Source organism: Balaenoptera physalus (genome assembly GCF_965194825.1).
Source record: "Balaenoptera physalus genome assembly, chromosome: 2".
NCBI classification, from domain to species: Eukaryota; Metazoa; Chordata; class Mammalia; order Artiodactyla; family Balaenopteridae; genus Balaenoptera; species Balaenoptera physalus.
The window spans coordinates 171,777,749-171,805,310 of NC_138883.1; the positions used below are offsets into that span (position 1 = coordinate 171,777,749).

The 27,562-nt window shown below is 49.6% G+C and overlaps 1 protein-coding gene and 1 long non-coding RNA gene across 18 annotated transcripts in view; one reads left to right on the forward strand and one right to left on the reverse strand.

The window, feature by feature from the left end:
* LOC309656446 lies at nt 1–2,800 on the forward strand. 4 transcript variants are annotated; one of them, XR_014261339.1, is made up of 3 exons: nt 1–309; nt 1,013–1,898; nt 1,991–2,800. It is a non-coding gene; the product is annotated as an uncharacterized lncRNA (long non-coding RNA). The 4 variants fall into 4 exon arrangements; XR_014261340.1 differs by having other exon boundaries at nt 1,013–1,330; nt 1,699–2,800; XR_014261338.1 differs by having other exon boundaries at nt 1,013–2,800.
* FRMD4A (FERM domain containing 4A) overlaps nt 1–27,562 on the reverse strand; it is a 466,908-nt gene that overhangs the window by 9,551 nt on the left and 429,795 nt on the right. For 12 of the 14 annotated variants that reach the window (XM_082452755.1, XM_082452754.1, XM_082452748.1 and 9 more), the window contains 8 exons: nt 25,346–25,479; nt 20,244–20,366; nt 16,986–17,214; nt 14,486–14,542; nt 12,492–12,729; nt 11,525–11,692; nt 8,761–9,662; nt 6,368–6,464 (listed from right to left, as the gene is read on the reverse strand). In XM_082452755.1, the coding sequence (XP_082308881.1) occupies nt 6,368–6,464; nt 8,761–9,662; nt 11,525–11,692; nt 12,492–12,729; nt 14,486–14,542; nt 16,986–17,214; nt 20,244–20,366; nt 25,346–25,479 (1,948 nt within the window). Of the gene's footprint in view, nt 1–3,877; nt 4,045–6,367; nt 6,465–8,760; nt 9,663–11,524; nt 11,693–12,491; nt 12,730–14,485; nt 14,543–16,985; nt 17,215–20,243; nt 20,367–25,345; nt 25,480–27,562 lie in introns of all 14 variants that reach the window. The other 2 variants (XR_014261317.1, XR_014261318.1) reach the window with 1 other exon arrangement.

The window sequence follows — 27,562 nt, forward strand, 5'->3', positions numbered from 1 at the left end:
TCCTGGAGAATACATCCGCTGGAAAAGACCCCAACTAAAGGACTCCTGCTTTGCTCCTTGGAAAGGATCTTTTCTGGTACTGCTCGCCAGTTCCTGCACAGCTAAACTTGAAGGCATCTGGCCCACCTGAAAGGAGTAACAGGACCAGAATGAACCAGCAAAGCCACTGGTGATCTCACACTTAAGATCTCCCGGCACCAGAAGCAGACGACATCAGACATAGACAGCTATCCCAAGACAACGGGCCAGGCCTGTATAACTTAACTTGATTTCCGCCACTGTTCTCTTTACTGTGGAAATCACGATGGGGTAAGTTAACTAGACTCCTCCACTTATCTGTTTTCTCTCTGGGTTGCCCGTGTTTTTGCCAAGGGAGGTGACCTTTCAGACTCTGTATTTGTCATTTAAAACTCCGATCTGTCTGTAAGGTTGGAGACTCCCTGGTCCTTCCTGTAACCCGATTTTTCTTCTATCAATCATCCTTAGTGCCATCATAAGCAACAGCTGAAGTCCCTTCGATGTCAGCTGCAGTGTTAAACTTTTGCAGCCTGGTTTCCCAGTGCCTTATTTTTACCTTTCTCTCATCATAACTCTCCTTGCCCAAATTGACACAAGTATCTTGTAAACCGTAGTACATTTGTGCCCCCCATGTTCTTATGGTTATCTAAATCAGATTTCAAAGGATTTGTCTCTTACCTCATGAGAGATGTTAAACTACTTAGGTTTATTGTTCAGTTACATGGGAAGCATTGCCAACTAAGTGATGATAAATCATCTTGGGTTATTTGTATTTTAATAACACTTAATTATTAATATAATTAAGTGTTCTAGAAATTGTGTGACATTCCTAGAAATCTGATATGTCTTGGTATAATGTTATCAGTCATAATTCTTATTATCTTAAAATATTGTCTATCACAGAAGTAACCAAATTTCCTTGTCAATTCCATTATAATGAACTCTCATCAGATCTTTAGCAATGGGCATTTTTAAGTTCTTTTGTCATTTACAGATATTGTTTTACTCTGATGCTTTTGCAAAAGTGAGATTCATAGCAAGGAACCTACCACGAACTCTCGGCCACCACGTGGCTGCCAAATCACAAGGGGTCCAACCTTGGGTACGTATTTCACAACTGATGAAGGCTCCACCTGACTTCTGTTCCCGTGCAAAAAAGCTGGAGATCTCAAATCAATCAAACCGACTAGCAAGAGAAGTAGCCACCATTGAGATAGAGACTGCCTCCTCCCAAGATGTCAGATCAAGAACATGTCTTTCCATTCTTCCTTCCCTCTCGGACCATCCTTTTCCTAATTCTCACACTGTGAAGGTTTTTATGATTTCTTGCTGTCCATCTTTTTTGCTTTGCTCTGGCTTGGAAAGATAATGCCATTGGTTCACATACCTAAGGCCGTTGCAAAGGGGGGTAAATCTAACCTCAAAGACTGTTTGAATTATCACGATGCCGGGGATTACGCTGTTCTGTCCATCACGAACTGCTCCCTGATTTCCAATGCCTCTGATTCTCTGGACCAACCTCAGCCAGCCCACCTTTCTGTTGTGTCCCACTCCCTAACCCTGGGGATCTGCTTCCTTGTCTCTGGTTAACACCCTGGGGAACCCTGCATCCAGGCTCTGTACAAAGAAAGGGACACAAGGCAAGGGAAACGAGAATAAAACCACCTGTGCTGTCTACAGACCCTTCAGGTGTACTGGCCTCTACGGCTGTCACCTTTTGGGGCCCGAGCCACAGACGGAAACAGGAATTACCGGGAAGCATTCAGTGGTTCAAAATCTGCTTCCTTTGGAGCAGCCCAACTCCGCCGGCCAGGAGCTGATGCAAATGAGGCCGTGACCACGAATCTCTCCTTACCTCTTGAAGATTCCAGAATCTGCTGGTAAAGCAACAGCTGCCCAATGAAAATCCCTAGACTCTCTGGCCAAAGTTGTTCTTGATAATAAGAGAAGCCTCTGGTTGATTATCCTTTAGCTGAACAAGGAGATGTCTGTGCTGTGACCACCACCACTTGCTGCACCTGGATCAACACTTCTGGGGAAGGTGAGACTCAGCCACGCAAGATTACTGAACAAACCAGTCACTTTCTTAGGCCAACAAACCAGCCAACGGGATCTTTCCTGCTTATAATAGTCACGGCAGTCGCTGTAGTGTGCTGTATTCTCGCAAAAGCTTTAAATGCAGCTTTGCAGCCACTAGCTACCAAGCAAATGATCTCCCTCAGAACAGAACGTCAGAAAAGGAACAAAGAGAATGACCGACTGAAAGACCGTGAACCCAATGCCGTGACCTGTGAAGACCACACAGAGATTCAGCAAAAAAAACGGTAAGAACTCCAAAGCCATAGCTGGGAGTAGCGCTAATGCCTTAAATTTTGATCACTTCTCTTAATTAGGCTCAGAGTCTGATGAAAAGGGGGGAATTGTTAAAAACAAGACAGCAGACCCAAAATGAAGTCGCTTAGGCTAGGTTCCATATCACCAAACCGAGACGTGACGTTATAGTTTCAGCTCCCCCAGAAAGGAATCTTTAACCAGTCAAATCGGGACTCGCCAATCAGCACGAGGGAGGGCGTCTGCCCGACAGACCCCTGCCGCCCCCTAACAGAGATCGAGTGGGCTACAGCCAACCCACTTTTTCACCTGGTGTAACTTCCTCGTTCCTGCTCCTTTCTGCCTGCATGTCTTTCGTTTTGTACAGCTCCCCAGAGCTCCTTTCTATCTGCCGGACTGGCTGCTGCCTGGTTCATGAATCACTGAAATAAAGCCCGTAAGCTCTTTCAAATATACTCAGTTGAATTTTTTTAACACCATCATCTTCCTCTCAAAGGCTCAGCCCCTGTTTTCCGAATCCCCCATCTGCCAGCTCAGGGCACTTGCAGTAAAAATTGTTCCATGTCTCCCCGCTTTGGTTCAGGATCTTGTCCTACCCTACTTTTCAGGCTGAAGTCTCACTCTTTCTCTACAGCAAAATGACACTCTGCTGTTCCCCAGACACCCCTGCTTGTTTCTGCATCTGTGCTGCTTTTGCCCTTGAACTGGCCTCCACCCTTCGAGCCCCCTCCTCGCACCCCGGGCCTTGGAAGGGATCCCTCTCCCCTTGGAAACCTTTTAGCAGTTTGTTTAAAGTCTCAGGGCATTTAATACGTACGTGCTGCAAGAGACATTTTTTGATTGAATAAACTTACCACTTTTTTTTTTTTTCAGCCACTTCTGAATAGTATCCTTTTTAGTTAACCCTTGAAATGCTCTCAATTTCAATACCTTGTCTCCCCCTGAGGACAGGAACCAGACCAGGTGTTCATGTTTTTATGCCCGCTGTAGCAGGGCTTTGCAAATTCCAGCGTGCATTTGATTCACCCAGGGATCCTGTTAAAATGCAGATTCGAATTAAGTAGGTCCAAGAATCTGCCTCCTAACAAGCTCCTGGGTGATGGTGAGGACGGTGCTCGTCTGTGGATCACGTTCTGGAAAGCAGGGCCCTACGGCGCTTGGTAGAGTGCAGAGCCGTCACTCAAGCGCACTGGGATGAAATCGTGGGTGATCACGTGGCTCTGGACCAACTCGGTCTGCCCTTGGCGCCTGGAGATATAAACTGCACGATGCTGTTCTTTTCAACAAACATTGAGTACTAAAACCCGTAAAAGCTTCTGCAAGTATCTGCATGTACGAAGAGCCTGGGAAAGTCTAAAACATACTTTGTGGTCTTTTCTGGGAAGCAGCAGTGGGGATATCTAACAAACACACACCTGATGTAAAAACATACATATAAACATCGACTTCCACATGTATCTAGAAATAAGACATGAAAGTAACGGCTTCCACACCACTCAGATGTTTCCTTCTGGAAATTGATACATACGGGCAAAGGCAACACAGGTGCAGCACATCTGAGATCACAGACTCGTGAGCAGTGAAGGGGGAAGGCTGTAAGAACGAAACATGCCCTTACGATACCTCTATTCATCAGTACTTTGGTGAGTTGGAGACTCAGACCCGTCCATAATGGGCGAGTTTTCTGTTGCTTCTCTGAACAAAGGAAAGCAGAAGGAAGAGAAGAGAGGTCAGGTTAAAGAGAGGGGCTGACAGACACGATTAGTAGCTTATTAATGCATTGCAAAGCCCAGCTGACTATGCACCCAAGCGCTGGTGACACATGACACAGGCCTTGCGCAACTTTCAGCCCCCTCGCGGGCGTCAAAGACCTCTTTAGTTTTGTTAGGAAGGCAGCCAGGCTTTGGCACTTTTGACCCATTTCTTATTTTCTTATCACATCACAGAGAACAGTTATTGTTCGTTAATGATAATTCAACTCAATCCGATAAAAGTTTAAGGACCAGAATTCCTTTTTGTTTCAAATTGGTCTCGAATCCTCACTAGCTGTGTGTGATCAAACATGGGCATGTTCCCAGATCCACTCCAGGGGAAAGGCAGGTGAGGGGAGCTCGTAAGTTCCAAAGCCTGCTGTCAGTCAAGTAACAATCATGTATTTAGATCAGGTGAGACTGGGTGTGATCCAGAAAATTTGGAGGAGCCAGAAAGACAGACAGCCTGAAATCTGAAGGTCCTTATTCGGGGTGAGATGGGTTGGCCAGTGGAGGTACCGTATACACAGAAGATCTGTCATTCTTTTATGAATCCATCTATCTATCTTTCTTCTTGAAACTCTCGGGCCCTAAGCCCTGCAGCAGCTGCCTGACCACACGAGCTAGAGGTGGGGTGTGGGTGGCACGTAAGGTAGTGTTATAAGGGTGTGTAATAAGGACGGGGGTAGCTGCTGCCCTACAGACAGACCAGGCCGTGGGAGTGGACACAGAACACCGGCGGTCGGGACCGCAGGGTCTGTTAATTCGAGAGAGTAAGGGGCAGCGCGGGGTGGGCCGGTGATGGACCGTCACACCTGAGTGCGTCAGAGTCCCCTGGAGGGCTCGTTAACACACAGGCCGCCGGGCGCCACCCCGAGTTTCTGATTCACTGGGTCACGGATGGGCCCGACAAGTGCATCTGTAACAAGACCCCAGGCGATGCTTATGCTGCTGGTCTGGGGTACCACATTTTAAGAACCACTGGCTTGGAAAAAGACGAGGCTTTGGTGTGGGCTCACAGAGTGCAGGGCTGAAATTCCAGCACCATCCAGCTGTGCGACATTGGGAAGACACTGATTTTCTCTGAGCCTCGTCTATAAAACCAAAAAAATCTGGGTACTTCCCTTGCAAGATTGCAGTGAGGATTATATGAGCTCAGCTATGTTAGAAGAAGCTTCCAGCCTTTGAGTACACAGCAAGCAGTCAATAAATGTGAGCTCCCCTTCTGTCAAATACTAAGGCTGAATAAAGCCCGGTTTAAAATCGCTAGAGATAAATATGCAGCAACAAAAAATGTCTGCCAAGAACAGAGCCTGAAAGGTGGAGCCAGTTTGGGTCCTGTAGTTTCCCTCTGGTGTAACTCACAGCTGTCAAATTTTCCCAGACATCCCCACGGATGCCCCAGCAAACGAGAACCTGAATAAAGCTGGATAAAGGGACCTCTTATTCCTTTAGCCACTGGATAATGACAGAATGGACCATCCACTTAGAGGCCACGTCTTAGGAGCAACGGAAGAGGCAGGGATGGTGAGGGGAGCCGGAAGCAGGTCACGTGCACCTGCCGGACTCTTCTGTACATGAAAACATCCTAAGTGTCCATGAGATTTACTGTTCTATGTGGTGTTCTCTGCCTACATTTAAAGCTGAAAAAGGAGCTGAGTTTTGGTTTCATCATTTTACTGTGGGCCACCTCTTAGGGTCTCAAGGTACCCGACCCCCTTTGTTGTTGGTTCTGAACAAGGGCTTGGCCGGGACTGAGAGAGAATCTGAGCCTTCTGCTTTTTTTTTCCTTAAGAAGCATCCTGACACCAAGACAGTGGACACACTGCCAAGCATGCAAAGCAGCAGGCTGGGGCTCAGGCCGGGGGTGGGTGTGGGTGCGTTCTTGAATCTCTCCTTGGCTGGCCTGGGGTGATCGCAACCCAAGCCCAGCGCTGTCTGGAATTCTGGCCAAAGAAGCGCACTCGGCTCCCTCCACATTTTCGGGACCATCACCAACTTTGAAGGAGAGTAGAGAGAATCCACCCGAATAAAGGGACAGCGCCGGAAAGGAGGGGGTGGAAGGTAACAGCAGTGCCTGGGGCTTCTCCGGAGAGGAGGAAGTTTCCAGCGCTGTACATCATTCCCGGTTTCCCAGTACCTCACCCTTCTGCCGATAAGCCCTCTGTCACTAGGATCTTATACCTGCTATGCTCTAACTGACGAAGAACGCGGAGGATCACTGCAAACCAGGAAGGGAGGGTCAGAGGTCTGAAAGGGGAACTCACCCAGTCCGCCAGGTTAGGATGTGGTGAGGGCTGCCGGGGGGCGTCGCTCCAACTTCACTGGACGGCGTTGAGCTTCTCTGGCTTTGAGGTAAGGCAGCTGCGTGTAGGTGGCGCAGAAGAGACACAGGTCAGACACGCGGCAGTGAAGGAGCTTCTTTCCAGAGATTCTGCCTGTGACCCCGTGGCAGGGTCCCCGTGGGAAAACGTCCACCCCTCTCCTCTCCCCACGTTTGGCCAATGATGTTTTCTCCCCCCAGCCGTGCAGCTCCATTCTGAGTCAAGCTCGCTTGGGGTCCTAGGTCCCCGCTTTGCCACTGGCAAGTGGCCACAGGGATGGCGACAGCCCCCACTGTCCTCGGAGGGGGACCTTGCCTGGCCTGGCACAGGGAGGACCTGTTTCTCTGGACACGGCGTTTCCAGATACGGCCCCAATGTTAAAGCTGTTCTTTATTACGAACAGAAAACCTCCAGAAAGGTTCTCTGAGCTTGTTGTCTCTGCCGTTTCAGGCTTATAATTTACCACGTTAGGACCCTTCAAATGGGGCAGGGCTTTTCAAAGCTCATCCAAATCTGACTACTCGGAGCTTACTGATGTGGGCAAGATTTTTTAGTTGGGAAAACTCAGTAGGAAGTAAATCCTACTTAAATGCATCCCTCTGCTTCCTTGGGAATGCAATCTTTTTCATTAGGATGCTTAGTCTAAAATATGTTCCAAAAGATTTACTGAATCTCTTTAGGTAAAGCAAATCTACTAGACAAGTGCTACAGTTTCGACAGAACATAAATACTCCTGACCTGTCCAACCTCAGCTTCTCCTAATAGGGTTACAGGGGACCATGGTCTTTAAATGATATACATAATATATTCATTCATTATTCTCAAAAATCCTCCTAGGAAGTTGATGGCATAATTCACTGGGCTGATTTTAACAGATGACAGAGGAATCTGGAGAAGGTTCTCGGGCCTTGAAGTCCACGGTTCTCTCACCCTTGCCTGAACCATATTTATTCCTGTCTCTGCAACTTGTCATTTGGCAATGACATAATAAACGCCATAATAAACGAGTCACTGGGAATCGGGGGAGAGGACGCAGAAGCCCTGTGAGCTGGCACACCCGGACAGCCGGCCGGTCCTTCCTTTTCGCCCGGTTCTCCCCAGGCCCCAAGAATCTCCTTCAGTCCCCCAAAGAGGAACCCCCTCCCCCCAGTTTCTGTCTATAAGATCACTCTCCCTTCCCTGGATTTTTGCCTGCCCTTAGCCTTCTTTCCAGTCACAAGTCAAATCCTGACTTGCACTTCCTTTCATTTGCTGCTCTTATTTTATTCTGATACTTGAAAAATCATTTTTCATTATGTCTCAAAATCCTCTCCCACTTTCTTTCCTACAGTCAGTGTGATGCGGTCTTTTTGTAATTGGCTTTTATCAGGCGATTCATGATCGGGCAGCATCCCATCTACCAACTAGAAAGGCGCTCCGATCAAGTCTCTCATCACCGCACAATCTCCCCTCTTTGTGGGCGCTAAGATACATAAATGAGTTAGCGTCTGCTGGCGCTGAAAACCCCGCAGGGACGTGGAGACTGCTGGACAAACACTGTTTTTTTTTTTTAATCATCGTTATTCTTTCTTGGAGAAGGAGTGGGAAGGGGATTAACTTAAGGGAGAGAACGGTTTCTTCCATTTTTCACTTGATTCGGTACTGCTCGATGCCCTGAGTACAAGCATATGCGGTAACCCTTCCTCTGATGATGAAAACTTTAAGATGTAACAACGGGGCATCAGAAGCACTTTACAAAAATTACTTTGGTCAGAACATAACATCATTGAAACGGGATCTCGAGTAGCAGTCTCGAGTTTTCCGTGAAGTCACCAGGGCAAGTCACAGGCAGAGCTCGCCACTTCATTCTGCAGCCGGTCTGCGCCACCTGGGGGAGACACTGGCCAAATCTCAGGGCTTCAAGTGTTCCTCTCCCCTGCAAGGGTACCGCTCAGGTCTCTAACCCACTGCTGTCTCTCACCTACTACTGTCGCCCCCTTCACCAGGGTAAAGGCGCACCTTTGGATAAACCCTGAAAGGCACGGACTTCACCCCTGCTTGGATCTCCGTCCTTACAAGGACAAGTGGCTGCAGGGATGGTTTGCACCCCGCTGGGCTGGGCTGGGGTTTAGGATGCGCTGCCCCACCCCTGCCCAGGTCTTCCTCACTCGGCAAAACCTAGGCTAGAGTGGGAGGGGTGAGGAAGGAGGGGAAGGAAGGTCTCACACATCTGACAGCTAGGTTTCTAGAATTAACCGTCTCTCCTTCCTGCCTGCTCTAAGAACACCTTCAATCCCCACCAGTTCACCTCCAGACCCACCAGGTGCGCGCCGCGCCGACCGCCCCCCCCCCCTCACCTGACGTGGCCTTGCACATCTGGGGCATCCTGGTGACCCTGCTGTGCGCCACGAAGGTGCTCTGGGAGGAGGCGCTGTACTGGGAGCCGCTGTCCGAGGAGGCGGAGCTGGCGTGCGACAGGCGGCTGTGCTCCTTGTGCGAGGCGCTCGAGCGCTGGTACCACTGGCGCAGCTCGTCCGAGACGGCGGCGCGGCCCGCGCCCTTGTCGTGGGTGCCGCCGTCGCGGCCCAGCGACGGAGTCCGCAGGATCTGCGAGCGCGAGGGCGTCAGGCGGCCCGCGTCGCCCTCGTCGGTGCCGCGCCAGCTCTCCCGGAACAGGCCGCCGGCCGTGTACGAGTTGGAGGTCTTGAACTGCGCCTTGACGCTGTAGTGGCCCTCCTGGTCGCTCTCCAGGCTGCGCACCACCACGGGCGTGGCGCCGCCCTCCACGTACAGCGGGTACTCCTTGATGCGGTACTGCGAGCTGGGCTGGCTCTGGCTGTGCAGGTAGACGCCGTGGCCGTGGCCGTGGCCGTGGCCGTGGCCGCCGCCGCCGCCGCCGCCGCCGCCGCCGCGCGCCGCCAGGTTGGGCATGCTGCCCGAGTTCGCCGCGCCCAGCGCGCCCGCCGCCCGCTGCCGCTGCCGCGCGCGCGCCTTGGACGGCGAGTCCTCGGCCAGCGTGGAGTAGTTGGCGTTCATCTGCGCCGGGTAGTAGTGCTCCGAGCTCGAGTGGCTGGTGCACGACGAGCAGTCGTCCATGGGATCCGAGCCGTTACTGCTGCGCGTGCGCGGCGTGTAGAAGTCGGGGCTCCCCGTGTCGTTCTCCGAGCCCAGGAGCTTGCCCTGGGACTCCAAGCTGGAGCTCCGGTGCCGGAAGTGCAGGGCGAGGCTGTGCAACCGCGTGGGGCTGAGGTCCACCGACCTGCGGGGAGACCACGGCGCGCTGGGTCGGGGGCGCCCGGGGGAGGGGCTGGCGGCTCGGCGATGCTCCGGTCGTCGGGCTCGGAAAGAGCGCGACGCCGCAGGGCCCAGAGCCTCCCGCAAACGCGCATCTAGGAGAGCGCGTCTAAGGGCGGGGACCCTGGGGATCTAGGTGTTTCCCATCCCTCCCAGGTGAAGACCGGGCCGGAAGGGGACGCTGATCCCCGCCGTGATTTTCGATTCCGAATGGGCGATGGGGACAAAGTGCCCACGTAAGGGCTTCTGAAAAAAGTATGCCAATAGCCAGGTCTTTTTTTTTTTTTTTTTTTAAAGGTGGAAAGAGATTCTATAGACACCAGCGAACCAAGATCATCCCCGTTCTGGTATTATGTTAAGCCAGATGAAATGCCCATTTTTGTAGGTCAAGAAACAGCCCAGCAGAAGCAATCATATGGTTCCACCCAGTACTATTGTGAGTACTGGACAGATCTCCATTCCCCCATGAACACTTGTCTAAAACGGAGGGTTGGTGGCACATGGAACCCTTAAAAATGACGGCTGCAAATACTTACCACTTCTTTGTTTACAATCCATTCTGCTTATTGGAGCCCCACGAGAAATATCCATCACTATGGGGGGGGGGCAGAGTACAAGGACTGCACAGAAATTCACCACGGCTGGGCTGACCAAGTACAGGAAGAGGCGATTCCCAGGGCTGACTGTCACTCAGGGTAGACTGCGAAGTCCCCACTGTGTGGCCCTCCTTGACTCGGGCCTCAGTTTCCTCTCTGGCCCCACCCCACTCCATCACTTTGTTCTGGCCACACCGGCCTCCTGGAACATGCTGAGTGCAGGCCTGTGTCTGGGGCCTTGACCCTGCTGTTCCCTGAATATCCTTAGAGCTTGCTACCCACCTCCATCCAGGTCTCTGCTCAAATGTCACCCTATTAGAGAAGCCTTCTCCAATGCTCTGCTTTAAATGGTCTCTCTCTTCACTCACTTGCCCTGTTCATTTTTCTTCTCAGTACTTGTCACCACTGACTTATTTCTTTACTGTGACTCTCTTCCTACTAAAACGTCAGTCTGATGAGTGCACAGCGTGGTCTGTTTTGTCCACGGCTCTATGCCCAAGAATAGTACCTGGTACATATAGGCACTTGATAAATATCTGTTGCATGAATGAGTGAATGAGAATGAATGGACAAGAGACTCTTGCCTGGAGAGCTCAATCGTACCCTACATAAATGGTTCACCACTTACAGAATATCACACCATCTGTCCTTCGAGCTACGGTCCCTATGGACTTAGTTTTAGAGAAAATGGAGTGATGGCTTTGGTTTTGCCTCTTTTTAGGAAAGGAAGGTGTGATTCACTGAAGCCTCACACGTTTGCCTGTTCCTTTTGCTCTTGAATGAATTTACACCTTGGGGCATTAAAGGAAGTCCAGGATACATGAGGACTGTCCAGTAGAAAGATACGTGAGGACTGTCCAGTAAAGACCACCCCACCAGGGCAAGGTTGTCTGGTCCCGGTGCTCTTCCCTGCTAACCTGGGTAGCCGTTCCGGCCTCCACTTTTGTGGCTTAGGAAAGCTCCTTCCATGCCCACTGTCTTCAGGGGATTATCCGACCAACTCCCGACCAACTACCCACTGGGCGTGGACAGTGGGATATAATGTGTCTCTTGGCTCCCACGGGCTTCCGGCTGCCAGCTCAGTTCTTGATTCTGCTTCCCTTAAAGAAGAACCTACCTCGCTGGTTCAGTCCTGACTCCAGCTCACGGCTTATCTGGGCCAGCGTGGGTCCAGCAATGCCAGATTCTACAAAGGCAGGTCTGGTCTAGGGAGGGAGATGGATGGACTCACCTCGTGGAATGCACGTAGTGGGGACTCCGGACTCGGAGGTCGGGTGTGGACGGCATGCTGCACTGCGAGTTCCAGGGCGGGAGGCTGCGGATGGGGCTGGTCTGCAGGGAGCTGCCTCCCCCGCCCGCTTCAGTGCAGCTCCCCGTGCTGGGGAAGCGCTTGTGGCTACTGCAAAGCAGAGGAGGCCATGCTGGTCACCGCCAGACAGAGCTGCACCTTCTCCCAGGTCGCTGACTATGTATGGCCTTGGGCCTTCAATCTCGGTGTCGGGGAAGCTTGCCCGGGACTCCCCCAGAAGTGGGTGAGCCCTTATCCCTGACACCCAGGGCAACGTGCGATGAAGACCCTCACCAGCCTTCTCCGGGACAGGCAGTGTGACTGTTCTGCGAAGCCCCTGCCCTGAGCCACAGTTTCTAAGAGACAGATATTTACCTGTCTGGGTACCCACTGGGAGCTTTACAGGACATAATGAAAGGAAAGGAGAAAAACAGAGCAGCAGTCCAGAAACGCCTTCCCAAACCCCTCTCTCCCACATCAGCTGAGTAACGAGCTGCTGATACACAGCTAAGATTACAGCTGTTTGGCTCCAGAATTCTCTCGGCTGATAGTTCAGGGTTCTGAGCCACTATGGGATTTTTAACGAGTGGGCTCTCTCATTTGCCATTTCAGAGTACTGCTGCCTAAGATTTCCTAATTAATTAATTCCCAGGGAATTTAACGACATTCAAGCCAGGGGCCAACACGTGGATTGGGAGCCCAGACCCCCATTTCCCTGGGAAGGACGAATCTGCACCTCGAGCAGGTCAGCAGCAGAGGGCGCTGTGGCGCAGCCCTGCTGAAAGGCAGCCCCAGGGCGGCGCACCCAGGGCCGTGGGGATGGGTGACTTGCGGATGCTACTTAGGACAGCCCTGGGAGTCTGCCCAAGCGTGGACAGTGACCTCGTGTGGCCTTCCCGGCCCAGCTCACCTGGAGTGACCGTGGGAGGAACGCTTCTTGACCTTCTCGTAAGGCTCATCTAAGGAGGACTCGCTCCACATTTTGGGCTTTATGGGCGACTTGTCATAGTCGTTGCGGTGATAGTGCATCTGCCTGAGTCCCTCCAGGGACTGGGGAGGGGGCGGCCGGTTGTGCGACGGTGGCCGAGGAGGGAGCCCTTTGTGAGGGGACTGTAAGGGGGACAGTGTGCTGGTGACCTGAGAGTCTTCTGCACGAAGAGGAAAGAGAGGAAGTGAGCAAGGGCCATCCTTCCCGCCCACCCCCCGGACGCCGCCACCCTACCCCACCTCCGCCCAGACATCAGCCGTCAGCGGGCACGTGCTACAATTTCACTCTTTTACCCTCAGATCAGTAAGGAAAGAGCCCCTGGCAGGAGCAAGCCTGTGATGGGACTGGCGGCCCACGTGAAGCAGTAATGCCCCTTGGGAGGTCCGGGGTCTGACACATGGGGAGGAAACTGATCACAGGCGCTGCATCAACATCAGCTAATGACAATCTATACCTGCCCCGTCACAGAGGAGTCTCCCTCAAACGTTCCCGTTTCCTCCCCTGCAGAGACTGGAGTGCACAGAGGCCACAGGCTGGATCTCTGATATTCAAATCACGCCCCCTGCTCCCCTGCAGGCCTGTCCTTTCCTCCCACCAGTGTAATGAATTAAAATATGACAATCTGATGGCAAAGAGCAGGGCCAAGACAACTGGGTAAATAAGCCGCCAGCCTTTCCCCACATCAATGTCAGTGATTATTATCCTTGCGGTTATCATTATGGCTAGGAGCCACGCAGATCTTTCATGTTTTCTGTCTGAATCGCCACTTACCACTGCCCGCCTGAGGTTTCCCTAAAGCGCAAAAAAAGTAACTGCCACAGGACTTCCCTGGTGGCACAGTGATTAAGAATCCGCCTGCCAATGCAGGGGACACGGGTTCGAGCCCTGGTCCGGGAAGATCCCATATGCCGCAGAGCAATTAAGCCCGTGCACCACAACTACTGAGCCTGCGCTCTAGAGCCCGCGAGCCACAACTACTGAGCCTGCATGCTGCAACTACCGAAGCCCGCGTGCCTAGAGCCTGTGCTCCGCAACAAGAGAAGCCACCGCAATGAGAAGTCCGCGCACCGAAACAAAGAGTAGCCGTGGCTTGCCACAACTAGAGAAAGCCTGTGCAGCAACGAAGACCCAACTCAGCCAAAAATAAATAAAATTAATTAATTACTTAATTAAAAAAAAAAAGTAACTGCCACTTAATAGATTTCCACGTCATTAACGCCTTGACCTCCCCAGGTTGGGTTTAAATCCATGGGAACCTTCTCAGAGATGCTTCTGGGTTTGGCATCCCTTCTTCCCCGATGTGTGGTGGTGGTGGTGGTGGTGATGGGCTGGGGGGAGGGGATGGGTCACTTCTGTTTTTGTAAGAATCTCCCAGGAAAAGATTCTGAGAATCACTAGGTTTTTAAAGGTCAATGGGAAAGAAGAAGACAGTTTCCTAGGCCTGACCAGGAGTCTAAAGGGACATCTCCCCTTCACTTTCACTATTTCTCAGGAAGGTGCAGAGGCTTGTTTGCTTCTGGCTACCCCCAGGCTCTGCTAGCAGGTTTCAATCTTTGTGACCCAAACCAATGGCCACCTCTTTCCTCCAGAAATTATAAATACTCCAAAGGAAACTATGCGTGGTATTTAAATTGTCTGTTCAGATAAAAATGTGGTTTTGGCAACTAAAAAAGTAGAACACCATTCACGATCACCTTAAATCTTACCTCCGGGCCACAGAACATAATAAAATTCCAATAGACGTGTGTTTCTGTAGCTCCCACCCACTCTCAAACAGATGACCAATGAGAAATGAAAGAATCACAGGGAACCCGGCGCCATGTTGGTCTGGCTCCTGGCTTTCCCACTGGGCTGTCCCAGACTACACACAGCTTAATCCCAGTTCCGAGTTCTCAAGCAGGAAACAGACAACCTACCATCTTCTAGAACAAGGGCATCTGACAGGGAACTGTCTTCACTGGCAATATTTCCATCTGAGAAGACAAAAAGCAAAAGTCTATGAGGTGAGCACATCCCTTAGACAAAGCCCTATCTGTGAAAAAAAGTGGGTTTCCCACCACCCCATACCCTCCTCTATCAGAAAACAACCCATGAAACACAATCAAAATGCTGTTGGGCATTTCTTTTGACAGTCCCTGTGGTGGGTCATGACTCACCCCCCATCCCTGACACTGCAATGTGCCCGGTCTTTGTTTCATTGGCAAAAACAATGCTCAGCAGTTTAATATCCAATATAAAGGCCACCTGGCCTGGCCAAGCCACATCATCGTCCCAGCTCAGGGCGTGTTCTGACTCAACCCAAGGAAGTGAACTGCCGTTTGTTCTACACAAGTGAAACTAGGGCGAGGAGCTTGGTTTGGCTCATATGGCAGTAAATGGCTTCTCAATAAACTTCTTGAGTCATTAGCAGACAAAACAAGCTTCTAAATAAATACGGCTTCTCTCTCCAAAGCTTATTTTCATAGACACTATTCAATTAACCATGAGAACACACCCAGAGGGAGACAGAAAGATGATCCTCCCCCTTTAACATCTGGGGAAACTGAGGGACGTCTAGGGGGGAGTGGTTTGTCTGAGGCTACGCTGCTCTCCTGGCTAAGTTAGCAAAAGGTCCCAGGTCTTTAGATTCCAAGCTTAATGTTTTCTCTCTTCAAATAACAAACCAGGCTAAGGCGAGGAAGAAGAACATGAATCACTCCTCTAATTGAAGTGGGCTCGTCGTGTGATGAAACGTTATTTCAAGGAGGCAGCAAAATGGAGAAGGTACATCCTTGAGCGGTTAAAAACGAACGGCTACGGGCATAGATGGGACCAAGCTGGTCAGATAGCGATTTACAAACAGACTCTGCTGGCCGTCCTCACCGAATGGCCCTCACTGGGCAGGCCGGCAAACCACGCTCTTCTGTGGTCGACCAGCAGGACGTCCGTCCCTCCGGTGCCCTTCCCAGGCTCTGTCAGCCTTGCTGATGTTTCCATAGTGCTGGGACCCCCTAAGTCCCTTCAAGGGGGCAGAAGGAGGTCCCAAGAGGCATTAGACAGAGGAGGGCTGGCTGAATACAGCTCTGTTAGGGAAAGTGACAAAGTCTTGGCCAGTGACAAAGGGACGAGGTGGGGAAGGATAGTTATTCCAAATTACCTAGAGCAAAAGGATTTTTCTTTATGATCTCTCTCACTTTGAACTAGGAATTCGCTTTATTCATATCACTTGATGAACTATGAACAATTAGGAGACACAGCCTTGACTAGCATCTTGGAGTCAACAGTAAATCATCCCTCCCCCAGGATGCCCACATTTTTAGGTTGCAGCAAAATATATCAATATATGTAATGGTGGTAAAATAGGCATAATGTAAAATTGACCATTTTAGCCATTTTTACTGTACAGTTCAGGGGCAGTAAGTGCATCGTTGTGCAGCTGTCACCTCCATCCACCTCCAGGACTTCTGTCATCTTCCCAAACTGAAACTCTGTCCCCATGAAGCAGTAACTCCCTGTTCCCCTCTCCCAGTGCCCCCTTGTAACCTCTCTTCTACTTTCTGTCTTCCTGGAGCAAAAATATTTTAAATGTGTATAAACTATGAAAGAAGACTTGATAGATATTTTAAAGAATTTGGTAAACAATAAGCTGTATTCAGGGAACTATGTTAAATTATCCTGTAATAACCTATAAGCATCTGAAAAAGAATACACGTATCTATTCTTTTGTGAATCACTTTGCTGTACACCTGAAACTAACACAGCGTGATACAACACAACTATACTTCTATTAAAAGAAAAAGAATTTGCTGACTTAAAAAAAAAAAAAAAAAAGGATCATAATAGTTGGAGAGACTTGACGGTTGGTGGTGAATTCTAGGGTATTTCCTACTCGTGTTCACTGAATATAATCCCCACCCACTCCTAACCCCTCCTGATCAGAGTTTGGGGCTCTAGACCACCAGAGGGGGGCAGTCCGGTCCTCCCTAGCTTAAGCACTGGGACAGGAGCCCCTGGAGACAGAGGAGGGCTGCGGGGATGCCGGCCTCAGGGTGCCTGAGCCACCCGGCTTTCCTTCCAGACCTGGGTAGGGTGACCAGGTCTCTGAGGACGCTGGAGCCTGGGCTGGCCGCGGGCTCAGCCCCCCGTGAGGGCTGAGAGGAGCGTTCTCCCAAGAGGCCATCAGGAGGGACAATGACCATTTGATTGGTGTAAACCCCTTTCATCTCTGGCTCTGACTGCATGTTATTGCTCTCGTTGTGCTCAGGTCTCTCTAGTTTCATTTTATGGATGGAAAGATTAAGGCACAAAGTAGTTAAGCAGCTTGCCAGGTCGCTCAGGAGGCTGGGCTTTCGGTTCATGCCTTGGACGAAGACCCAGTCCTCTGAGGGTCGGTGGGGGAGGGCGGCGCCCACAGTGGGGAGTGGCCTTGGCACTGACCTTCGATGATCAGCGAGGCCCGCTGGGTGGGTTTCTTCCCAGACTTGACGCGGTTCTCGTTGATTGCGCTTTCAATCTCCTGCAGCTTCTTCAGTGCATTCAGGTAAGAGGTCTTCCTCTGCTTCTTCAGTTTCTTGCTGACGTTAGGGTCACTGGCCAGGCGGCGGGCAGCCTCCGTAATCTGGGACTGAATGGCAAACTCCCGCTCCAGGCGCTCCAGCTCGGCCTCCTGTGAGAAGGAGACCACACGTAGGGGGATGCCGAGCGGGTGACACCCGTCCTCCTGCGCCCGCGCCAGGCCAGCGAGCCTCCGTCCCTGGAGACACGCGTACAGGAAGCAGCAGCCTCGGCACCCACGCCAACCCGGCCCCGCCCCGCAGCGCCCCCTCCTCCCGTCCGCGGCAGCCAGGGCCCTGGACACGCCCACTTTTGAGACCCTTGGCCCCTGTTCCATCCTGGAGACACACACCGTCCCTGAGAAGCTTCCTTGTTGCAGGCCTGGGGGTCACTGGGGTTCATTTCCAAGGTCTCCAGCAAGGCTCTCAAAGACCCAGCCTTCCTGGAGATCCAGAGCCCACTGGGTTGGTGTTTCCTTCCCATTTGGGGCAGAGGGGGCAGCGCTATTTTCAGAGTGGCCTCTGTCGTGCTTTACTGGGGGTTTGCTACCAGGGGGCTCCCATGGGTGCCCCCCCTGCACACACGCCCTCTGCCTCTTGCATTTTGAGCCCTGCACGCTGGGCCTTACCTGCACTCACTCACGCCTCCTCTGAAAGCTCTTTCCGCAAGCTCCGGCTGTCTGCTCACACCTGCCTCTACGTAAAACTTCCACTGGGTGACCAGCGGCCGCGCCCCAAGTGTGGACGGCCGGTGGTGGAGCCGGGTCCCCTGCCTCCTGGACCACTCTTGGGCACTCCTTCCTCTCCTGTGTGCCTCCCTCCCTCCCTCCCTCCCTCCCTCCTCTCTACCCCTCACTTTGGCTGAAAGGACCAGATGGATGAATGTTCCCTCAAAGGGAGTTTCGGACCCGGCAGAAATGCAGCTGTGGCTGCCAGAAGATGCCCGGTGGACCCAAAGGATGAAAGCAGGGCCAGCGTACTAGCTGTGGCTTCTCTGCGGCTCAGCTGGTGCCTTTTTCAAACGCCGACCAGCGAGGCCAGGGGAGCCCAAGCACGCATCTTGCTCTGGGGGGATCCCCGGTCTGGCTAAAGCCCGAAAGGAACGGATTTAACCGTGGAGGAGCAGGTCACCAAGTTTGCTGGAGCCACAAGAGACCTTCCGAATTAAAGGCCGATACGAGAGCCTCGCCTCTCAGCCCCACGTGCCAGGCTGGGTGCCTCCATCAGGCACACAACTCTGAGCTGGACTTCACCTCCTCCTGAGCACCGAAGGGAGGGGGCCCAGGGGTGAGAGGGGAAGGTGAGGATTAAAGGAACTATTATTAACATTACGGGTCTAATAAACTCCCCAGTTCCTGCAAATGCCCGCTGCGTTTCTTCCCGGGAGAAGAGTGACGAGGTGGACTCCTGCCCGTGGCCTTGAGACAGACAAGTCACCAAGGACAAAGCCTCGCAGCTGCTCGCGGGCTGTCAGGGCAGCCCTGGCCCAAGACACCGACCCGGAGTTTTGTGGGAGCCCAGGACAAACTCTTGCTACTTAAACGGAGCCCAGGACGAGGCCGGCAGCCCATGTGTGCAGATGGCTGCCCGCCGTGTGAACAAGGACGTCAAGGGCATTCCCAGGAGAAACAGGCATTTCCCAGCGATGTCTGCAGAGGCAGGTGAGGAGGCAGGGATGCAGTGGGATTCTCAGGGAGCCTAAGTCATCTTTTACTGGAAAGTGTGAAGGAGGCACCACGAGTAGGTGTGATGGGACCTTGGGAAGAACAACGGGGTGCAGGTGGGTGGCGCTCATACATGGGGGGGTCTCCCCCGGATCCTTTAGTGCAGGTGTCTGCCCAGCACAAGAGGACTGGAAGTTTCCAGGCAATTCGGATGACAGCTGGGTTTGAAAAATACTCCACCAGAGGGTTTCCTAAGTCCCACCGGCCTGCACCCCAGTTCTGACCCCGGTAAAGTCCCAGGCCCAGCCCCAGCCCGGCACACCTTCTCCGACACCTCCTCCTGTTTACTGAGCATCCAGCAGGTGTCAGCGCCGAGTTGAGTATTTTCCGTGCACTGGCTCTCTTAATCCCAGCGACAGTCAGAGAAATGAGGGTTCCGAACTTCATTTTACAGAAGAGGAAAAGTGCCTCCAGAGCTGGGTGAGGCATTCTGGCGCATCCACCAGTACTCCCAGCACCCGGGGACGGGGCCCTGCTACCACAGATCTCAGGAGACCGAGCCACCCCTCCCACTGTCTCCAGGGCGCGTGCGTTCCCCTCTCAACTCAGCCCCATGCTCGCCCACTGCACGTGTCACGCGAGAACGTCGGTTCCCCTCGCTTTGTAAAAAGACTAAATACGCACAGAACTCCTGTCTCCACTGGCTTCGATTCCTGCCCTTTTAAGTCCTCTGCTCAATAGCATTGTAATGAGTAACTGTATTCGGAATAAATTTGGAAAGACATTTCCTGGACGTGCCCCTGGGGCCTGAGGTGTGCCTGGCCTTGAATTTCTCTTGGTTTGAGACTGGATCACTTATTAACCAGCTGGAGACCCAAGGCTCCCCTGCCCCCAGATCTGAACTCTCCAGTCCCAGCCCCCGCCGAGGTTTAGTCCAAAGAGGGTCAAGTGAGGGGTGCTTTGGGAAGGCGCAGTGTCTTGCTCACGCTCGGGCAGTGATTTTAGCAGCCGGGTGGAGTTAGGACCACCGAGGGCAGGCCCGACTGTCTTTCCCCGGCCAGCGGCATCGCTGCACCTGCTGGCGTGCCCTCAGTGTTCTTTCTTTTTTGGTCGTTTTCTGTCATAGATCAGACAGTATGCTTGGCTCTCAGTGACAAAGAGCTGGGAGAACACATGAGTGTTACGGACTATTCTCCCATTAACTTTGCTGCTTGCGACAGGCCTGTTGACTTAGACACACAGCCTCCACAGAAATCAAAATGCTTACAGATTAGCGCAAGGTGGCCAATCCAACCAATGGGAGCCACATACTGACCAAGCAGCTAACTTAAGAAAAGGTAAAAGGAGAGCAACTCAGGAGGAAAGAGGAAATGGCATCCGGTAGAACGGAAACATCCTTAATAGAATACCGAGGCACCCTCACAAACGGGAAAGTGAGGCGGGTGTAAGAGAATCCAGCCACAGAGAGAAGCACGTACCTCTCCTTTGGGCAGGATTTTCTGCTCGTCCAGTTTGAAGGCTGTCCCGATTCTTCTTCGAACAATGGGTGGTTCCTCTCCTGGATCCAGGGGATACTCCACAGGCAGTTTGCCTGTCAGCTCCTGCAGAAGTGTGACAGCACGAGGGGAGAAGGAATCAGAGTGGGGTACACGACTGGCTTCTAGGACATACACACACACTTCAAAGCACAGATTCAATGCACAGATTCGAAACCATAACCTTACGCAATACAATTTCATTTCTCCAAGAACGTAGGAGAATATAGTCCTTCCTTTCCAGAACAGAGGCACTTGGAAAAGATTTCCCCCAAAGTAAATTCCTGTCGGGTAAATAAAATCACTACTGATTTTCATCATAAAAACCCGAATTTCATTCACTTGTTAATTTCACATGTGTCTGGCGTGTCTACTACGAACCTGTTGAGGCCACACAGCCAGTAAGAGCAGAGGCAACATGAGATCTCTGGTCTTTCCGGCTCCAAACTCTGTGCTTATTTCACTGCACCAATATCTGAGTTTAAAATGGGTCTTTCAAATGAGTTTTCTTAGGAAGTGTGGTATCTATATGGCAAATTCCAGAAAAGGGCATTATTATATAATTTAGAAACTGAGTATGAGTAATAATTATTCTACTCTGGCCAGATGCTCAAGGAACAGGCTGAGTTGAAAAGACATTAAATGTGTACAAATACGAGTTTCAGTCGAAACTGAAAATATAATCCGTATTACTGACAAGGCCACTTAAAAAAAATCTGGTGTATGTGCGTTTGGGGCTCTGGAAATCTAACTGTTGTGAGTATAATGACAGTGGATTTAGTTGACAGACCACCGTGGTGACAATAGTCCCGGGCAATCGCTGAAAGGTCTGTGGGATGATTCAGGGTTAGAATTAGGCTTTATATGAGCAGCTTATGTCTGGGCTCAAAAGAGATCAAATCTGAGTCAGCAGCTAACCCATGTGGTAGAGTCCAGGCGTCCACTGCAAGGAGACACTTCCAGGGACCAGAAAACCCTGGGAGACCCACTGCCTGCCTCCAAGGGACCGGTGGCCCTTCCAGGCAGAGCCCAGCCCTGGTCTCTAGTCCCAAATCAACACAGAGGTTGCACAAAGACCCAAGGCAGGATCTTCTCGGGAACTCCATCACCCATGCAGAAAGCTTCTGTGCCGGGCAGCCTCGTAAGGGCAGGAAAACCCTGATCATCAGATTCCACGGGCAGTCTGACCTTCTAAGAGGAGGAGCGACATGGCTTCTCTGTGCCACTGCTGTGTGTACACATTGGGGTGTGTGTCTGTACACACTGGGGTATGTGTGTGTTGGGGGGGTACACCCGGCATGTACAAGCACACCCACACTCCCTGCAATCCTGGGCCTCTTTCCTCCTGGGTTCAGGCCACTGGGAAATGACCTCTTGGACTTTTTATTCCTCACTGTAAGCATTTCAGAGCACAGTGGCCAACTCTTTGAGTATGAAATGCTCTGCAATTTTCTTCCCTGTTTTTTTTCTTCTTTTTCTAAACGTGGTTTAAATGTCTCCCAAGTAGTTTGTGTGTTTATTCTGCAACATTTTATTTGCTTCCCTAAAAGTCTGCCTATAAATAACATATTGAGGATTTTATACTATTAGGACTTTCTTTTTTACTTTGAAACTTATAAAAAGGAGGGAAAAGTTGTTAAAATGGCCACTGATTTATAACTCTAAAGAGCCTGTGGTTTTCTAACACAACATTGCAAATCAACTATAGTCTAATATAAAATAAAAATTTTTTAAAATCTATGAAAAATTTAAATGCTGTCTCTAAGTTTGTGAATTTAAGCTACTACAACGTAAAAGAAAAATTGAACAGCTGTATTAGTAATTAGTGCAAATTGAGAATCTGTATTGTCCCAGCGAGAGTACCAGGTCTCCCTAGAATAATGAAATAAAAACTTTAAAGAAGAAGAAGAACAAAAAAAGAGTCTTTGGTTTTAAAACAAAATATCTTTTTTAAAAATGAAGCTACTGATTTTCCACCATCTGCTTGGGGGTATTTGAGTCCAGGCCTTGATTCTCCATATTTAATCTGACATCACGTGTAACGAGAGCTGCCTGGGGAAGGAGGAATTTAACACACTCTTGTGGAGGGCTCGGCCTGGTTCCCTTTCTCTTCTTATGTTGGTTATATTTTGCCAGACGCTCCCACAGCACCTCATTCTGGCTGCCCCACACCCCAGGGGACAAAAAGTACTTCTGGATACCCTGAGCTGAGGGTGTGTGTGTGACACAGAAAGAGCAGGACAGAGTCAGGACAGAAGTTCTCCTGTCCCCTAACCTCAGAGGAGTCAGGACAATGTGGCCGGCTTCTCGTGAAGTTTCTTCTGCTGCTCAAGTTCTGTTTTCTGGTGTCCACATAGTAAGAAGCAGGAGCTCTGTTTTCCTTATTTTGCTTTTATTTTTACGAGAGGCACAGAGACCTTCACCAGACATGTTAACCTTGCCCGGACATGTTTCGCCAGTTTTCTGATGCTGATTCCCTGCTGGGTTTAGGGATGCTGCCTTTATTAAAAACACAACAAGGCTTTACAAATTATTAAATGCAGACACCCACACCCATGTTTTCTCAATCCTTCCAGCGTATTCTTTACAAAAAGATTGCTGATATTAACAGTATCTCAGAGCACATCCCCCAGCCGGGACAATTGCTTTCCCAAGATTTGCAAAGGATTTGCGCTAATGTGGGTCTGCTTTGAGCCAGCTCCGGTTTGAATCAATCCAGAGCATAATTAAGCCAAATTGAACTGTAATATGATCTCACTCTGTGGCCCCTTGTTTCATTCTTCCTGGGGCAAGGCATTAGGATTGGGGGGAGGGGAGTAGGGCTCTTCAACTTAGTCTGGGAACCTCTTTCCACTTCCCTTTCTGAACTGTTGACCAACAGAGCTCCTTGTAATGTTATATACAGAACACTCTCTCTCCTGAGGGCTCCCACCCCATGGTGTCTGTGTGCAAGCACATGCACACGTGTGTGCATACACACATACGCACAATAACGCGAGATGCATTAAAAAAGCAAGTCTTCAAACATGATAACAAGGAGTTGTGGAATAAGCAGAAGGTGGTGGAAATAGATGTTCAAATAAATAGAGACAGTGACCTGCCACGGTCTCTAAATCCCAATGAGACATGAGCCTTGTGTATATATACACTTGAGGAAGCATTGCTTTGCCTAAAATTAAAAGATTTTTTAGATGACTAGGCTAGGATTTCATTAACAAATAACTCATGTGGCCCAATATCCAAAAAACAAACGACCCAATCAAAAAATGGGCAGAAGACCTAAAGAGACATTGCTCCAAAGAAGACATACAGATGGCCAAAAAGCACATGAAAAGACACTCAACATCACAGAGAGAAATGCAAATCAAAACTACCATGAAAGGGGCTTCCCTGGTGGTGCAGTGGTTAAGAATCCGCCTGCCAATGCAGGGAACACGTGTTCGATCCCTGGTCCGGGATGATCCCACATGCCGCGGAGCAACTAAGCCCGTGCGCCACAACTACTGAGCCTGCGCTCTAGAGCCCACGAGCCACAACTACTGAGCCTGTGAGCTCTAGGGCCCGTGAGCCACAACTACTGGGCCCACGTGCCACAACTACTGAAGCCCACGCGCCTAGAGCCTGTGCTCTGCAACAAAAGAAACCACTGCAATGAGAAGCATGAGCACCGCAATGAAGAGTAACCCCCGCTCGCCGCAACTAGAGAAAACCCACATGCAGCAACGAAGACCCAACACAGCCAAAAGTAAATAAATAAATTTATATTAAAAAAAAAACTACAATGAGATATCACCTCACACCGGTCAGAATGGCCATCATCAAAAAATCTACAAACAATAAATGCTGGAGAGGGTGTGAAGAATGTAATTCCTACTGTTGGTGGGAATGTAAATTGGTATAGCTACTATGGAGAACAGTATGGAGGTTCCTTAAAAAAATAAAAATAGAATTACCATACAATCTAGCAATCCTACTCCTGGGCATATATCTGGAGAAAAACTTGGTTCAAAAGTATACATGCACGCCAATGTTCACTGCAGCACTATTTACAATAGCCAGGACATGGAAGCAACCTAAATGTCCATGAACAGATGAATGGATAAAGAAGATGTGGTACATATATACAATGGACTATTACTCAGCCATTAAAAAGAATGAAATAATGCCATTTGCAGCAACATGGATGGACCTGAAGATTGTCATACTGAGTGAGATAAGTCAGACAGAGAAAGACAAGTATCATATATTGCTTATATGAGGAATCTAAAAAAAATAATACAAATGAACTTATTTACAAAACAGAAACAGACTCACAGACTTAGAGAACGGACTTATGGTTACCGGGGGGGAAGGCGTGTGAGACAGACTGGGAGTTTGGATTGACATGCACACACTGCTATATTTAAACAGAAAAGCAAGAAGGACCTACTGTAAAAACAAAAAACAAACAACTAAAGGAAAAAAATGCATCATCTACCAAAAAAAAAAAAAAAAAGTGAAAGATTCACCAGATCATGAGTTTTGAAGGGGATTTTATATCAAGTGAAATCCTGATTTCCTTGTTGATCCCCAAAGGTGCTCCTCACTATGATTTCCAAAGATAAATCTGAAATACACTCAAGAGAAACAAAAGCCACCACAAGGATAAACTCAGGCACAAGATCTTAGGAAGCTGGCAAACCATTCCATCCAGCGTGGGAACTATCATATGAGGAAATGCTTTATAAACTATGGGGCACCATGCAAATGTTGTTGTTTACAATTGTTATTATGACTGTTATTACTACTTGGCATTTGGCCCCTAGTGGGGTCCCTTTTGGGATTCTGCCAGGACCCACTTTCACTGCTGTCAGAGTGTTTTCATTATGGTCCAAGACTCCTGTTTCTGATGGGGCTCATCCCGGGGGCTGGGGGTCGTCAACAGAAGAGGGCTGGCTTCCCTCTTATGCCCTTTATGACGCCGACCCTTGCCTTTTATAAATACGTGAAGACAGATGAGGGCACAGACAACACAGAGTGCCACAGGACGAAGCAGCCATGCTTACCGCTTCTCGTAGGCAGAGTCTCTTCAGCTCTTCCAGCCGCTGGCGAAGCGTTTCCTCCAGAGCTTCCTGCCTGGATTTCAAGGCTGCCAGCATGTCTTTCTTGGCCGACTGCGAGCTATCTGATTCCTGAGAACCTGTCAATTAACAGTGGGGTTACTAGGCCAGCTGACGAGGGGACGCACATCTGGACCACAAAGGAACTGAACCGGAGCCCACGCTGTGACTGTGGGATTTACCCCAGGAATCAAGAGAGTGTGAAATAAAACAGGTGCTCAGAGCTCCAAGGGTGAGGGGCGGATTCTCAGCACTTCGGGTAATTTACAGCTGGTCAGAAGGACCGGCGGGAAAATTTACACGCCTCTTCTTTGATTATCTTAAGATATGTCGCACACCCATTTCAATTTCACTAGCAAATTTTAATAGACTTTTTATGCCGTGAAGGGGAAAGTAAAGTTTAAGCTAGCCATTTTAATACAAAGTTTTAATTTTTTCTATTTAAAAATACTTATTTTTGCTTAGTACAAAGATAACGCATGTTTATCACAAAAATTTTGAAAATGTAGACATGTATAAAAATAATCCAGAAGCTAGTCACCCAGAGATAACCACTGTCTTGCATCTTCTTTTAGCCCTTTTACCTAAGCACATATATTTAAAAAATAAAATTAGATTTGTATTGTATTTTTTGAACTCGAGACTGTAACATGAGCAAATTCCCTCCTAATAAAAGTTATACATATTTTTATATGCAGCACAGAACTATCTGCTTGATGATTCAAATAGCAGACTGCTAGATAGGAAACCTTTGTGGAAGGCAAAAACTGTAAACCAAACAAAAGGAAAATATGCTGAAATGCCAACTGGAGAGATTTAGGGTAGACCAGAGCATCATTTCTGGGCTGCAATGTTTGGATTCTGAAATAGGTTTCCTGCAGTGAAGCTATTATACCTTTTCTACCTGGATGGCTAGACAAGGCGCCTTGACTCCCTGAGAAGGGAAAAGCTGATTACTGCTTGCTTCTCGTGTCCATGGACAGCGGAAGTCTTAGAAATGGATGGGCATTACTGGGTGTGCCTTCAAGGGGCTCACATCACGCCATCTGCGACAGCATCAAACGACATCGAACACCTAGGTATCCATCTAATGGAAGATGGACAAGATCTCTACAATGGAAAGTATAATACTCTGCTGAGAAAAACGAAAGACCTCAAACAAGAGAGAGATGTAGTCTGGTCATGGATTGGAAGCCAGACGTTGTAATGATGTCAATTCTTCAGGAACTAAATCAGAGAATCATTGCAATACCAGTAAAAATTCTAGCGGGATTTGTTGGAGGGATGGGTAGGAATTGTATTTCCTTAGGAAACATTTCGGGACAATTCAGTGAATGAATGACAGATTTGACAATGATCCAATCAGAATTCCCAGAGTCGACTGTTCTGTTTCTTCCAGTGGTTAAAGAAGGCGTCTAAGAATCACAAGACTAGAAGGGACTTCTATGCTTTTGTATCAAAAACTCTGTGATGGGGACTTCCCTGGTGGTCCAGTGGTTAAGACTCCGCGCTCCCAACGTAGGGGGCCGGGGTTCGATCCCTGGTCAGGGAACTAGATCCCGCATGCCGCGACTAAGAGCCTGCATGCCACAACTAAAGAGCCCGCATGCTGCAACGAAGATCCCCCAGGTGGCAACAAAGTTCCTGCATGCCGCAACTAAGACCTGGTGCAGCCAAATAAATAAATAATAAAAAAAAAAAACCAACAACAAGCCTGTGATGCTCAAATCATCCCCATAAATATAAGATTTGACTCTTATTTAGGCTCTGAGCAGGAATCCCCATATTCCCTCAATTACCAGGCACCTAAGTTCTTATAACCCTAATCTTCAAGAATTCTCAGTGTTTAGGTACAATACATTTTGACTCATTCTAGCTTGAAATAGAGAATCTCCATCACTGCGGGAATCTACCATCTTTATGCCTCCACAGTAGCTAATAAATATTAGCTTGAATAAACAAACGAATAAATGTTGTCAATCGTATGGTTGGATGCTATAATTAAGTTGTATCTCATCTCCGTAAAGAAATCTAGTACCTGTAGGTTGTTTCTTTATAGAATCGACCTTCCAAACTTTTAATCATTTTTGTAGCTCTTTCCTGGATTTCGTCCTGCTTCAATTGCATGTTTCCAAATTCAATAGCAAACTCAAGCGAAAGCTT